General features: G+C 41.4%; 1 protein-coding gene across 1 annotated transcript; it reads right to left on the bottom strand.

The window, feature by feature from the left end:
- Positions 1-4,431: 4,431 nt before the first annotated feature.
- Positions 4,432-13,848, bottom strand: rab18b (RAB18B, member RAS oncogene family). The gene is made up of 7 exons (XM_058418184.1): positions 13,685-13,848; positions 11,504-11,559; positions 10,844-10,905; positions 10,431-10,503; positions 8,721-8,839; positions 7,417-7,483; positions 4,432-6,240 (listed from the first exon to the last, which is right to left on the bottom strand). The coding sequence occupies exons 1-7, from the start codon at positions 13,750-13,752 to the stop codon at positions 6,068-6,070; spliced, it is 618 nt and encodes a 205-aa protein (XP_058274167.1). The 5' UTR covers positions 13,753-13,848; the 3' UTR covers positions 4,432-6,067.
- Between the last annotated feature and the right edge of the window lie 1,124 nt (positions 13,849-14,972).

Raw genomic sequence — 14,972 nt, 5'->3', positions numbered from 1 at the left:
GATGAGAGAATTTCATTCGTTATGGGAAGCAAAGCAAGAATGACGTGGCACAATCAGACATGATTAATCAACACGGGGCATTTAAAGGTGAAGATCACGAGAAGAAGAACTTTCTTGATTTTCACTGATGTTTGCTTGACAAGCGGCAGCATGGTGGCTTAGTGGTTAGCACTGTTGCTTCACAGCAAGAAGGTCCTGGGTTTGAATCCCAGGTTCGAACAGGCTTTGTGGAGTTTGCATGTTCTCCCCATGCCTGTATGGGTTTACTCTGGTTTCCAGATTGATAATTCTAAATTGCCCAGTATGTGTGGTGGCCCTGTGATGGACTGGTGAACTGTCCAGGGTGTACCCCTACCTTTTGCCCAATGTGAACTGGGATAGGCTCCAGCAGATCCCCGTGACTCTAATTAGGATTGAAGCGGGTATAGACAATGAATGAAGGATTGCTGATTTCAATCCCAAAAGTATAAAATTTCCAGCAGTATTAACAGTAACTCTACTTTCCCACTCCTGTCTTTGATTGCTTTCCTTTAAAAAACACACCTCCAAACGTTTAATTCCTTACATAACCCAAGAGTTCTCTTATCTCACAGACGAAACGTTTACAGCCGCTCATATCTTAAACCTCCTTCTGATGTCGGAGGATTTATCCGGAATGGATTCGCGAGGTGCGTTTCAGTTATGCGGCTTGATAATATTAAATATTACGAGTCTGAGAAACGTAACCATCAAACAGGCTTTTTTTGACAGCAGATTTGTTGCAGATCGGATTGTGTTACAGCTGTTTGATGTTTCGTTCTTATCTAAAGGTCCATGATTTATGTAAGCCTTTTGTTTTCCAGCACCTGAGAGCATTTCAGCTACGCCCTTTATATCAACAGCATTAGGATTTCTTTTTTTTTTTTTCTTCCCCTCCACAAATTTGTCCTTTATCATTGTTAAAATTTTCAGAAGTGGTTCATGGTTTGGGAGGGAAAACATCTGGAAGCTGGATGACGGGCCTCAAAGAACCGAAACGTGATAAACGTTGATGTTTAGTGCTGGAGAAACTCACCTGACTGGGAGAAAGATTACAACCATGCACTTGTCGTCAGTATACACGCCATATATGTTTTTATTTTTGCTGCCCACATGGTATAATGGAGCTGGAATGAAATAATAATAAAGTTCAGCTTTAATTTGATGATACAGATTTAAAAAATCGGGCAAAAAGGGTGTTGGAATTATGGCATTATTAAGCAATTAAACAATTACAGTGTGTTTAAATCCTACTGGGAATGATAAATTATCAAACTCAACTTTTCCCATTTCCCACTCGTAATCACGACTTCATGGTTACGTTCAACTCGTAATTCTGATCTTTCCGAGGCGGCGCGAAGGCACCGTTAGCAGCTCAGCTGTTCTACAACTAGGTATGTGATGTTAAGTGGAATCTGTGGCTGTTATCTCTCAGACAAGTCTTCTTTCCCTGTTGAAGAAAAACCTCTTCACAACATCCGGCCAGATCAGTAAGAGGTAGGTGCATCTGTGTCCAAGTCAACAACCAAGAGACTTCACCAAGGTGAATGCAGACGGTTTAACATGAGCTTTAAATTAATTGGTCAGCTGAAAAACAAACAAACAAAAAAAGCAGTTCTGGAACGTTCTTACAGAGAGATCAAGATCAACAGGATAGGAAGAAAAGACCAGCCTCAATATAGGAGCCTGAGGTCTGGAAATATTATCTCATGAGCTTGGTTTATTATCTAATAGGCTCATTATACTTGCTATCTTGTGTTATCTCGTAGACAGTGTGATGGTCAGATGTACACTAAATTTTGGCCTTATACTGTATATTGAGGACATGAGACACTATATTCAGGTTATGAGATAACATCAAGGACACAAGATATTATCTTATGAGCTTGGCTTATTATTTCATGGTCATCAATGTTATCTCGTAGGCCATGTGATGGTCTGATATACAAATACTTTTGGCCTTATAGTGTATTTTGAGGACACAAGACATAAGATATTATCTAATGATCTTGGTTTATTATCTCATGGACTCGTTATATTATCTCGTATCTTTAGTGTTATCACGTAGACAGTATGATGGTCAGATGTACACTAAATTTTGGCCTTATAGTGTATATTGAGGACACAAGACACTATATTCAGGCTATGAGAATAGCAAAGATACAAGATATAAGCTCATGAGATTGGTTTATTATCTCATGGGCTCGTTATATTATCTCGTTTCTTCAGTGTTATCTTGTAGCCCATGTGATTTTCAGACGTACACATACTATACATATGAGAACACTGAAGGCCAAATATACTATCACATGAGCTTGGCTAATTATCTTTTATTATATTATCTCATATCTTCAGTGTTATCTCGTAGCCAGTGTGATGGTCAGATGAACACATTCTTTTGGCCTTATCGACTATTTTGAATAGACAAGTGACTATATTCAGACTAGGAGATAACATCAAAGACAAAAGATATTATCTCATAGGCTTGGTTTATCATCTCACAGGCTCCTTATTTTATCTCATGGTCTTCAATGTTATCTCGTAGACCATGTGATGGTCAGATATACACATACTTTTGTCCTTATAATGCATATCTCATGAGCTTGGTTTATTATCTCACAGGCTTGTTATATTATCTTGTATCTTCAGTGTTATCTTGTAGCCTGTGTAATGGTCAGATGTACACCTTCTTTAGGCCTTATAGACTATTTTGAGGACACAAGACACTATATTCAGGCTCTAAGACAACACTGAAGACAAGATATTATCTTATGAGCTTGGCTTATTATCTTGTGTCTTCATTGTCATCTCATAGCCTGAACTGGTCCTTTTTCAAATCACCAGAACCTAGTGGAAATTCCTTCCCATTAGCATGGAGCTTATTATAAGATCAAACTCTGGAATAGTTCTTTCACCAAGCACATATGGTCAGGTGTGATGTTTAGGGGTGCACAAACTTTCGCCCTGGCTCCTGTATATTCATTCACAGACTTGATATATTATTGAATGATATACAATATATGGGGAAAAAAACCTCATCATGGTTCCTCAGATGCTCCAGAAGATCCAGTCCATGATGTGGATCTAATTAAGACACAAGACTTGAGAGAGGAATCTACCAAAATAAACCTCCAGAGCAGTCATAATATCTCTGTAACGTTAGATTGATCATTTTGGTTCAAACTGACATCCGTCACACAGTCGGAGCCTCGTCACCATCACGAACAATCTACACTAGACAAACACTTTCAGCAGAAACAGCAGCTTGACGTCGTTGCTATTTAACGATCAAGCGTTTCCGCGGTAACCGAACGACCGATTGATGGAGGGAACGAAGGGGTGAACCACATGCCACTGCAATAACACTGAACATGAATGGATCTACTCATCCTCGTGTTTGTTGCCATAAGACGGCCATGTTTAGGGTCTTCTCTCTGCTTGTTGCCACAGTAACAGGACACCAAACCGTCCACTGAACCGTCCTCTGGTCATCTGGAGCTCATTTTGCTCAAGTTCTCACAAAAAAACTCACAATATGATAATAAATACCTAACTTATTTTCCATTTAAACTTCAGCTACTTTTAGCACAATGAAGCATTTAACGAAGATAAACGAACGAATGTGGAAACCACGTGCGCACCAGCAAGCTGTCATGTCCAGTATGTTCATATTGAGCTCCATATCTGACCCTTCGACATGACGCTGATGATGGTTCATATCAGATGATCAGAATATTGTGTTGGTCACCCTTTTTCTTGTTAAAACAGCCCTGACCCGTCCTGCACTGTGTATTCTGACACCTTTCTACCAGAACCAGCATTAACTTCAATTTGAGCAACAGTAGCTCGTCTGTTGGATCGGATCACACGGGCCAACCTTCGGTCCCCACGTGCATCAGTGAGCCTTGGCCGCCCATGACCCTGTCGCCGGTTCACCACTGTTCCTTCCTTGGACCACTTTTGATAGATACTGACCACTGCAGACCGGGAACACCCCACAAGAGCTGCAGTTTTGGAGATGCTCTGATCCAGTGGTCTATCCGCCATCACAATTTGGCTCTTCATCAAACTCAAAGCTCAAATCCTTACGCTTGTCCATTTTTCCTGCTTCTAACATCAACTTTGAGGACAAAATGTTCACCTGCTGCCTAATATATCCCACCCACTAACAGGGGCCATGATGAGGAGATCATCAGTCTTATTCACGTCACCTCTCAGTGGTCAGGATGTTATACCTGATTGGTGTATGTGGTTGATATAAATCTGATCTAAACCTAGAACAGAAGACGATAAGGCGGATCGGTTCGAAGTGAAATTTTATTGCAAAAGAGAACAGTACTGATGCTTGGAAGTGACACTTTTCCGATCCGTATTACAGAAGATCCAGACAGCCACGTGCTCAAGACACAATCGGACCAATAGATTATATTTCTTTATTGGTTTGTTTGCATCCATACAGCCCATAATAATAGTAATAATAATAAGAAGAAGAAAATATTATAGATCAGTGTAAGGATTGGTTTATTTTATTTCATTAAGGAAACTCGCGTCCGAGTCTGATTAATACCAGGTGGCTTTAAAAAGTCGGTGAATCCTGTGACGCTTCACGCTAACCTCAGATCTATTACCAGTACCCCGTCTCTCTCTCTCACACACACACACACACACACACACACACACACACACACACCTGCTAGAACCCATCCTCTCTCATATTCATGCCTCTGGTTTGGTTTTTTTAATTTATTTCTTGTGTCAGGACGACGGAAAGACGGCGACTGCGCATGCTCTTGATTTCTTCGGCTAAGTATGAGGGAAAAGCAGGAGGCTGCAGCCTGGAAACATGCTTCAGGCATCATTTATACATACTTTAAAAAAAAAAAACAGTCAGGTTTGTCAGATGAAAGATTACCTTGGAGAAATTACAAATGCCTGCTTTAAAATAATCACGGGTTTAATCTCCACTCTCAGAGAGACACACTCTGGGATTAACGGTACAGATCTTACAGTTTGAAGTGTACGTTAATACGGATGTTGCTATAGTGTAAGCTACAGGAGTTACCTTTCCGACTTGTGGTTACGGTTCCACCCCGGGGACGAGCGACGGCATCCTTTACTGTCTTCACGGACGAGGAATAGTGTCAGTGAAATTTATCAGGACACAAACTACTGAAGTGAAACCCGGTTCTAACAGTTTAGTATTGAGATACGTTAACAGTGACGGTCTTTACTACAGCCATCAGAGGCAAAAACACGTCTAAAATAAGATGATGAGCCATTAAAAAAAGGGAGAGAGAGAGAGAGAGAGAGAGAGCAATGAAATCCTCACCTGTTGAGAGGTGGTCCGTGGTCCGTGAATGGACACAAACTAACAAGTTATCGCACTTCAGGAATATTCTACAGATGTTATATCACTGCTTAGACGATAAAGACAGTACAAAGTCCAAAATAAAAGGCATTCCTTATATTTTTTTTTAGCATGAATAGTTCTCGGAAGCTAGCAGGAGCGTGCTAAGCGAAGAGGAAGATTACAAAAACAGCAAACAGGACGGTGTTTGGTGCCGGGTTCAGACAGGCACAACACTCGAAATTATTACAAAGATAAAAAGAAATCTGTTACGTCAGATCGAGCAAAGAGGCTCGGGGACGAAGCAGGGGGTGGAGCTTGATGGAAAACGAAGAGGAGAAACTAATCCCACCCTCTTGACTTGTTTAATGGCCCCGGGCTTTTTTTTTTCTTTTAAACTGCAAGAATTTTACGAGAGAGAGAGAGAGAGAGAGAGAGAGAGAGAGAATGATGTCAGCGTCGATCCTTCTGCTTCAGTATAAGTGACGTAGTGACGGCGAAACGGTAATTCAACGCAGCTCTATGATAAGTTAGATAAAATACCATACAGAAATAATCGAAGTGGAAGGACAGACAGTGTGCAAACGTCCTTCTGCTGCCCCCGACGGAGCCGGCCTTCGCCTCTCGTTCGGGAGCAGGAAACAGTTTTTTTTTTCTCTCAATCTCATGATCTGGTGTCTCAGTCCGGTGGAATTGTGGAAGTCAGATGAGGGAGCAGTATCCGCCGCAGGAGCCGTAGTTCTGCGCCTGCTGCTCTCCGAGCTGAACGCCGTGATTCTGGACGCTGCTCTCCCAAAGGCCCGGGGTCTGTAGGATCTTCTCCACCAGCTCCTCGAAAGCACACTGGACGCCGTCTCTGGTCTTAGCGCTCGCCTCTGAGGAGAAGCAGAAAGTGAATTTATCAGATTAGGAAAAGTGTTTTTTAATGAAACAAAGTTTTTTAGTGAACATTTTGTCCTCAAAGTTGATGTTAGAAGCAGGAAAAATGGACAAGCGTAAGGGTTTGAGCGAGTTTGACGAAGGGCCAAATTGTGATGGCTAGACCACTGGATCAGAGCATCTCCAAAACTGCAGCTCTTGTGGGGTGTTCCCCGTCTGCAGTGGTCGGTGTCTATCAAAAGCACCCTTTTAAGTCCTGTAAGTATCCCATGGAGACCCCACCTCACAAATTACAGGACTTAAAGGATCTGCTGCTAACATCTTGGTGCCAGATACCACAACACACCTTCAGGGATCTAGTGGAGTCCATGCCTCGACGGGTCAGGACTGTTTCGGCAGCAGACTGGGGGACCAACACAATATTAGGCAGGTAGTCATAATGTTATGCCTGATCAGTGTATGGAGCATATGTATAGCAGGAAATGTCTAATTGTGATCATATGATTTGATAGAGGAGACACTTCTTGTCCTTTCAGCTGCTCCCTGTTCAGGGTCACCACAGCGTATCCGCATGTTTCGATTTGGCACAGGATTTACCCTGGACGCCCTAAAGCAACCCTCTCGTTTTATCCGGGCTTGGGACCAGCACTGAGAATCAACTCTTCAGTATCTGGAGTAACTCCCTGCGTGGGAATCAAACCCGGGCCACAGCAATAAGAGGGCGAGATCCTGCCGTTGGACCACCAGGAGACGCTAATTTATGAAATAATAAGAAGTTTAATTCATCATTACAGAGCATGAAGCAATGGGGCAACAGGGCAAGTGGATGGCGCAAGTGGCAGGCAGCAGGGGTTAGTTTACACACTGAGTTCAGTGGTTTTATGGCACCATGTTAACCCTCCAGATTTTTATCACTGCACTTCAGTCTCATTAACTCCAGCTTGGATATATTTAACACGTGATAATTCTTGATACATTTTGTCCTCGCACAAAACAAGTGTAGTTTGATCTTACTAAGCAACATGACATGATGGAAAATATAAAACAATTAATCCTGGCAGTGTCCGGAGGAACACGATGTACTGATCCACAGCCACTGATGACCAACGCAAATGAAAAACACAACAAACATGATCCCCTGAGCGTCCCACATGATCCGCTGACAAACGTACCGATGAAGAGCATGGAGTGTTTACGAGCGAACTTCAGGCCCTCGTTTCTGTCCACCTCCCGGTTGTCCTGCAAAACCCAAACAAACAATTATTTTTATGCTATGACAACATGAGAGAAAGAATCAGTCACTGAATGTCCTGAAATTAAAGCCCTAAAGGAGCTTTAAAGAACAGAAAGGTTTCAATAACAGTGATTTATCCTGATCATGAATATGCAAATCAGCCCCACCCCATGGCCACACCTCCTTCCACTGAAACTAGAGTTTCATTTGCATATTGAACCACAACAGATTCTTATAAACAATGACCCACTTTTCCCAGAACACTCTATTAAAGTTTTTTTTATACATTTCAAAAATTTACTAATATTTTAGAAAGTTTAGTGTGACTCTGGAGAACATACGAAAAATTACATATTTATTTATGATTTCTGCAGCACCACAGCTCTACTGAATACTCCATTCTGATTGGTCAGACGATGTTGCTTAGCACACAGTAGAATTCTGTCTGTAGTTTAAGAAACCACCGATTTACATTAACATGCTCGTTCTAATACGTTACTGTTTCTATGGTAACCATTTACACATATTGTGAACATGCTCATGGAAGGAGTTTTCAGCCCTGATGACAGGTTCGAGATAACAAGGAAGTTACCAGGAACAGCATCTTGATCTTTAATAAATAAACATACACTGATCAGGCATAACATTATGACCACCTGCCTAATATTGTGTTGGTCCCCATTTTTGCTGCCAAAACAGCCCTGACCCGTCAAGGCATGGACTCCACTAGATCCCTGAAGGTGTGCTGTGGGATCTGGCACCAAGATGTTAGCGGCAAATCCTTTAAGGATACCATGGAGGCCCCACCTCACAACTTACAGGATACTTTTGATAGATACTGATCACTCCAGACCGGGAACACCCCACAAGAGCTGCAGTTTTGGAGATGCTCTGATCCAGTGGTCTATCCGCCATCACAATTTGGCCCTTCGTTAAACTCAAAGCTCAAATCCTTACCCTTGTCCATTTTTCCTGCTTCTAACACATCAACTTTGAGGACAAAATGTTCACTTGCTGCCTAATATATCCCACCCACTAACAGGTGCCATGATGAGGAGATCATCAGTCTTATTCACGGCACCTCTCAGTGGTCATAATGTTATGCCTGATCAGTGTATACAGTAAATTATTGTGGTGTAAAAGGATACACGATAAAACACTTTAGTGTGTTCACAATAACCATCACAGCACAACCCCGAGTGTGTGATCAGATCATTGGTGGCACTTTCTCCGTGTACAAACCTTGTCGATTTTGTTGCCGACGAGCATTTTGACGAGGTCGTTGCGTGTGCAGTACGTCTCCAACTCATTGAGCCAGTTCTCCAGCTTCGTGAACGAGTCCCGCTTCGTCACGTCGTACACTGAGACACACAGGAATGAACACGTTGAGACATTTTATCCATTAATTCAATCGCCTACAGGACGTTTTGATTCAAATCAACGCATTCAGGTGACCAGTGAGTGAGAACGTACGCGATCGGACACCGCTGTCCCCTCGCTGTGTGCTAGCACCTTGTTAAACAAGATCCAGCTCACAATATTTACAATCTGGCTGATTCGAAACAGGCGTGTGTTGGGCAACATGTGCGCCATGTCCTCTCTGAAAGATACACACACTGTGTTGATAGACAAGCCATTAGCGTGCTGAGGAACAATAAACCAGAACGTCGTGTTTAGCAAACAGACGGAGCGGCGAACTACCTGAGTAATCGATACGGACACGTTAGCGTACACATCAGCGGCCCGATAGTCAGAGCGGGATCGCATTGTGTAAACAGCGCTGTCTGACCGAGCTCGCCACGCGCTCCAGCTGATATAAGATTTGGATCTCTCGCTCGTGCTTTCTGTGACGATGCGCAGCTCTTTCTGCAAAGGAACGAGTGATGACAGCTTGACGTCCGACACGAGAGACCGTTCTTCTCTGGTTTGTTTCTCTGCAGTTGACACGACTATTTAAACCGAAAGAAAGAAATTTCAATCAAATAAATTCCTCGTGGATGATATCACGCGCAACAGGCTCCAGACTCCAGCAACTTGACGGATTCATACCTAAACACGTCCATAAAAACCTGCATGCTGTTAGTGTCGAGAATTTGAAAATGTCACGATTGTAAATGTAAACGTTGAGACTCTCGCCGGCCACTTTAATAGGAACGCCCGGTCGTTCGTGCGATTATCCGATCGATACATCTCAAGAGCTTCGGTTCATCTTCACATCAGACCTCAGACCTCATTGTCTAGTGTGATTTCCTGGGATTTGAGCTGAAATGCAGCTCAGAACACCTTTAGGCAGACTGGCCACGAGAGCACAAAACCGGGTTCCACTCGAGTCAGACAAGGCTTCAGTGGGCACATGATCATCACAGCTAAAGGTTAGAAAGAATCCAGGAAATTGAAGTTTTGTCCAATCATCAGGAGAGTCCATTAATTAATTAACCCCCAGACCAAAATGATGATGTGCAAGATTTCGATTAGAGAATAAATAAAATTTATATACTGTGATAATAGATTTTAGGTAATAGAAGTACAGTTACTATGTAATACATCATGTATAAATGACCTTTATTCCAGGTTCTGCTCATCATATATATACGATTTGTACTAATCCCAAGCCCCGCCCATATTCGGTTAATGAAACAGAAGCTGTGGAGTGAAAGGTTGTGTTTCAGACACTTGATCTAGATGAGTAACTGTAACCAAGCATGGGCGGGGCTTGTGATTAGTAGACATCGTATGAATGTGAGCGTCTGAAACTGAAGCTGTGGAGTGAAAGGTTGTTTCAGACAATGACTCATTAAATTTTTATTATTAATTGTTGTATAATTATTACAGCAGGCCAAGTCACTTCCTGCACATAAGCTGAGCGATGAAACACTACTAAAACATGAACAACTTGTTTGCTCTGTGTGTGTGTGTGTGTGTGTGTGTGTGTGTGTCAGGCTGGACACTTACCTAATATTACCCCCTGTGCTCCTCTGTAGTAGCTGGGCGTCAGAGTCCTGAACCTTTCCTGTCCGGCTGTGTCCTGGATTTGGAAAGAAAAAGACGCGTTAGATATTAAGCCTGGTCAGCTTATGACACGTGTGTTCACCTGAACAGGTTGAACTCGAGTGTGACCCTCAGTGTAGCACTGAAATAGCAACAGCGACACCTTGTGGACGAAATGAGCTACTGCTGGATTGCAGCAACAAATTCTAGACCAGGATGCGAGATTATTTTAGCAGAGGGTTAAATAAACAACACTGAAGACCTGGACACCTGTTCACCCAGTCGGCTAACTGGTAACCCACCAGATTTCATTGAGGAGCAATATTTTAAGGTGCTTTATGACCAGAGCTCAAAGCGTTTCATCTGTAAGTACTTACCCATATAGCAAGCTTGGCTCTGTTTCCGTCTACTGCTATGGTTTTCACTTTAAAGTCCACACCTAGAAGACAAAAAACAACCGCTATAAAACTCATTTATATTTATTTCTAACAATTCCTTTTCCTAAATACAAGTTTTGGGACAGCCCTCCAAAATCCAACCCCTGAAAAACAACGATTTAGAGGGGTGTCCCAAAACTTTTGGTAATATAGTGTATCATTTACCTTCTTCATTTTAGAAGTCTAACTGCCTTTCAGCTTAAATCTGAAGGGGTTTAAAATGATTCATCAACTTATTGCTTCTTATTAAATCATAAAAAACAATTTAAAAAATGGAAGCATGCCATAAATACAACATAAGATAAAAGATCTAGCTTTTCTTTCTCTTCGGCATTTTGTAAGAAACCTCCTGAGTGTTTAAATCGTTTACATCAGCAGTGATCTGGGCTCAGAGTTAAGCCGGAGTTTGATCTCAGTTTAGTCTGTGGTTCCAGAAAGCGAGAGCAGCTAATGACAGAAATATTCCCGCCTTCACACATGCTACAGACGAACTTATTTATTATTAAAGTCTATAATGGTGTGATATTCAGACAGAGAGCAACAGAAGCGGTAACATGTAAGCCGATTCGGGAAACAGGATAAAATAATCCTCTGACTCACCGATCGTTGCGGCTAATTCTGGGTCGAACGTGTCGTCTGTAAACCTCAGCAGCAAACTGTGTGAGAGAGAGAGAGAAAAATGTGTTAAAAATGGGTTATTTTATGAATAGTATGAGACGTTAAAAACAAAGTCTCCGCCCCCTCGTCCCTGACACATCAGTGCTGCATTAATCTTTTTATTGTGCTCATCATTACGCTAGCTCAGATTACATTTTTTACACTCGTCTCTAACAAACCCAACGAATATAATCAGGAAATTTAACCGATTCGTCTTAAATGAGTGTTGAGATTAAATTTCTTTCCCATTCCCTTAAGAAAATCTTCTTCCTCTGCGTTCATCCTCATGCATTCATCCCAGGAACTATCCCAGGAATGCCGGTCACGAGTCAGGAATGCACTCTGGTTTGGACAGCAGGCCGTTGCAGTGAATCGGATCATTCGGCTCAGCTGAACAAACAGAGTCGACTCTTTCGGTTCCCGAATGACTCGCCGGACGCTATCATGACTGGTGATAGTTCTTCAGGGCCTAGGCACAGACAAATATGTTCCATTAAATCTTACCTTCCATATCTTAAATCTACCTTCTAATTAACAAAATAACGTTAGATCTTCTACTATCCAGCATTACCCAGAAAAATACAGATTCATTATTGAGTTTTGATGCATTCTTATGTTAAAGTCTTTTTTCTTCGCCTCCGTCAGCTCCATCTCACTCATTATGAATCTAAATCTAATAAAACCTGAACTGAACATACAGAAAAATTAATTTAAATAAATCTTTTTTTTTTTAATATCATCTAGGTGCTACAAACGTAATCATCCTTCCGTTGATGTTATTGATTTGACGCGTCTTCTTCTTTAAGAATATTCATTTCCTTCCCTTAGGATAACTGATCGGCTCCCATAATCCACTCCAAAAGATTTTAGATTTAAAAATGTTGATTACGTTCATCACCCATGACACATCATTGCATTACTCGGTGCGGATTACTTGATTCGTAACGAATCGGCTCATTAAAAGAATCGGTTCAAAGAGTCAGTTCGTTCTGATACAATAATACGCTCCTGCTTTATGACTCGACTGATTTTTTTTTTTTATTGTTTTAGAACATTAGACCATACATCTTCGTGACAGATCAAGAAACTGCACTAAAATAAATGACAAAACTACAGATATGTACAGATTTGTGTTGTTTAGTCATGTTAAGCTTAAGCACCATGTCTGACAGTGGGCTCTGTCCGGGTCATGGAGGTCACCTAGGATTCTCAATCCACAAATCTGTGGTCAAGTAAACATTTGTGGACAATTAAAGATCAATATTTCTTTTAAACATGCTTGTAATGTTTCCCGTATCTGATGTAAACAAGATGAAAAACAGGGTGTGTTTGGACTCCTTGACCTAAACCATGTACCAGGAAAAATTTAATATCATGTACAAGGAATTTTAACATCAAATAACAAGCATGACAACCCTGTTATACGACATAATAATAAATAATTGATATAATAAATAAATAACTTCGGTTTCATGATGAAGCAGATAGAGCTTAACATCAACACCGTCGTTATGCAGACTGACACTGTTAGCTAGCTCTTGGGTATTTATTTCGATTTATTTTTATTTGAAAGGACTCATATTCTACTTTATCATCATTCAGGTAATATTCTGAAGCCAAATATTCTTCATCTGTGCTGAAATTTACCGACATATTACATACAGTTAGCCAAAACTAGCCTCACTATCAGTTTCTTCCGACAACCACCTTTCTTCGCTATGATTGGTCGATAGACGATGTCCATCAATCACACTGCTGTATGAGGGAACAGACCGACCAATCGTAGTGCAGGAGGAGGGACTTATGCGACAGCTGAGCGCGGCCGTTAGCTTAGCTTAGCTCGTTACACGTAAAAAAAAAAGTTGCATTCCAGTTCAGAACAAAAAACGCATTTCAAAAATCAAAACTAACACACGCAGGTGTTAATAAGACAATAAAACTATAAAACGCGTTACTGTTTGCTGAAAATACCGAGACAGACAGCTAATTTCCGTATCATGGCGCTAACATAAGGAAGCTAGTTAGCAGCTATGCTAAGTTTGTTTCGCAACTTCTGGACAGCGAGGATGTCGCCGCGATAAAACGTGATAAAAGATATAACTCCTCAGGTTTAATCCCTGTTACCTGGATTTTCCAACACCGCTCTCGCCGATGATTAATATCTTTAAGGTAGTTAACACGTCGTCGTCCATGTTGTGAGGGTTTTTTTTTTTTTTTTTTACCGGAGCTTCACTCAGGACAATGCTGGATGCGGTGACGTGACACTGTTTGTGTCTGAAGGTTGGCGAAGTTTCTGGTGGGCGTGGCCACATTTGACGTCGCCGGGTGACGTCATGGGTGGCGAGCGAACTCTTACATCATAACGTGTACACGTGGAAAAGAGTAAAAAGTTAAAACCCTCTCGAGGGTGGTGTTTGATTGGGATGAGCACATGGATTACTCTTCGGTTAACAGATTTCAGGTTCCTTTATTGGCATGTTATAAAAGGTTGTGTGTGTGTGTGTGTGTGTGTGGAACGTGTGTTTCATTAAACTTCTATACAAACTTATTAATGAAGCCTGAGGACATTTCCCTTTTGAGCAAAATAATCTGTGCAGAGATAGCAAGTGAAATTATTTCTCTAGGACAGAAACAGTGTAGAGGATGATCATGTACTAAAAAACCCCTGCTGATTATTTTATGAAAATAAATCACAATTCTTCAGAAAGTCCTCCTGGTGCTGGAACTGAAGTCAAGCCGCTTGTTTGTTTACCTGTGACTCTGTAAGTTCATTAATAAATTCATAACAAGTTTCTGAGGCTTTGTTTTAAAAGAATAACCCTAAGTCATGACTGATGAGCATCGCAAATTAGCAGTGAAGCCTTAAGTTCTGCAAATCAAAGGAACAATACCCTACAATCATACAATAATACAATACAATCATAACAGTGTATTATTTAATCAAATTCTAATTCTCCTTATTAAAAACAAAACAAACAAACAAACATCACACTTTGACAGCTTACCAAACAAAACTGTGATTGTATAATCTTACCAAGTTAGACCATATACACTATATTGCCAAAAGTATTCGCTCACCCATCCAAATAATCAGAATCAGGTGTTCCAATCACTTCCATGGCCACAGGTGTATAAAATCAAGCACCTAGGCATGCAGACTGTTTTTACAAACATTTGTGAAAGAATGGGTCGCTCTCAGGAGCTCAGTGAATTCCAGCGTGGAACTGTGATAGGATGCCACCTGTGCAACAAATCCAGTCGTGAAATTTCCTTGCTCCTAAATATTCCACAGTCAACTGTCAGCTGTATTATAAGAACGTGGAAGTGTTTGGGAACGACAGCAACTCAGCCACGAAGTGGTAGGCCACGTAAACTGATGGAGCGGGATCAGCGGATGCTGAGGCACATAGTG

Source organism: Hemibagrus wyckioides, linkage group LG20 (genome assembly GCF_019097595.1).
Source record: "Hemibagrus wyckioides isolate EC202008001 linkage group LG20, SWU_Hwy_1.0, whole genome shotgun sequence".
In the NCBI taxonomy this organism is placed as follows: domain Eukaryota; kingdom Metazoa; phylum Chordata; class Actinopteri; order Siluriformes; family Bagridae; genus Hemibagrus; species Hemibagrus wyckioides.
This window is presented reverse-complemented; position numbering and strand designations above follow the sequence as displayed.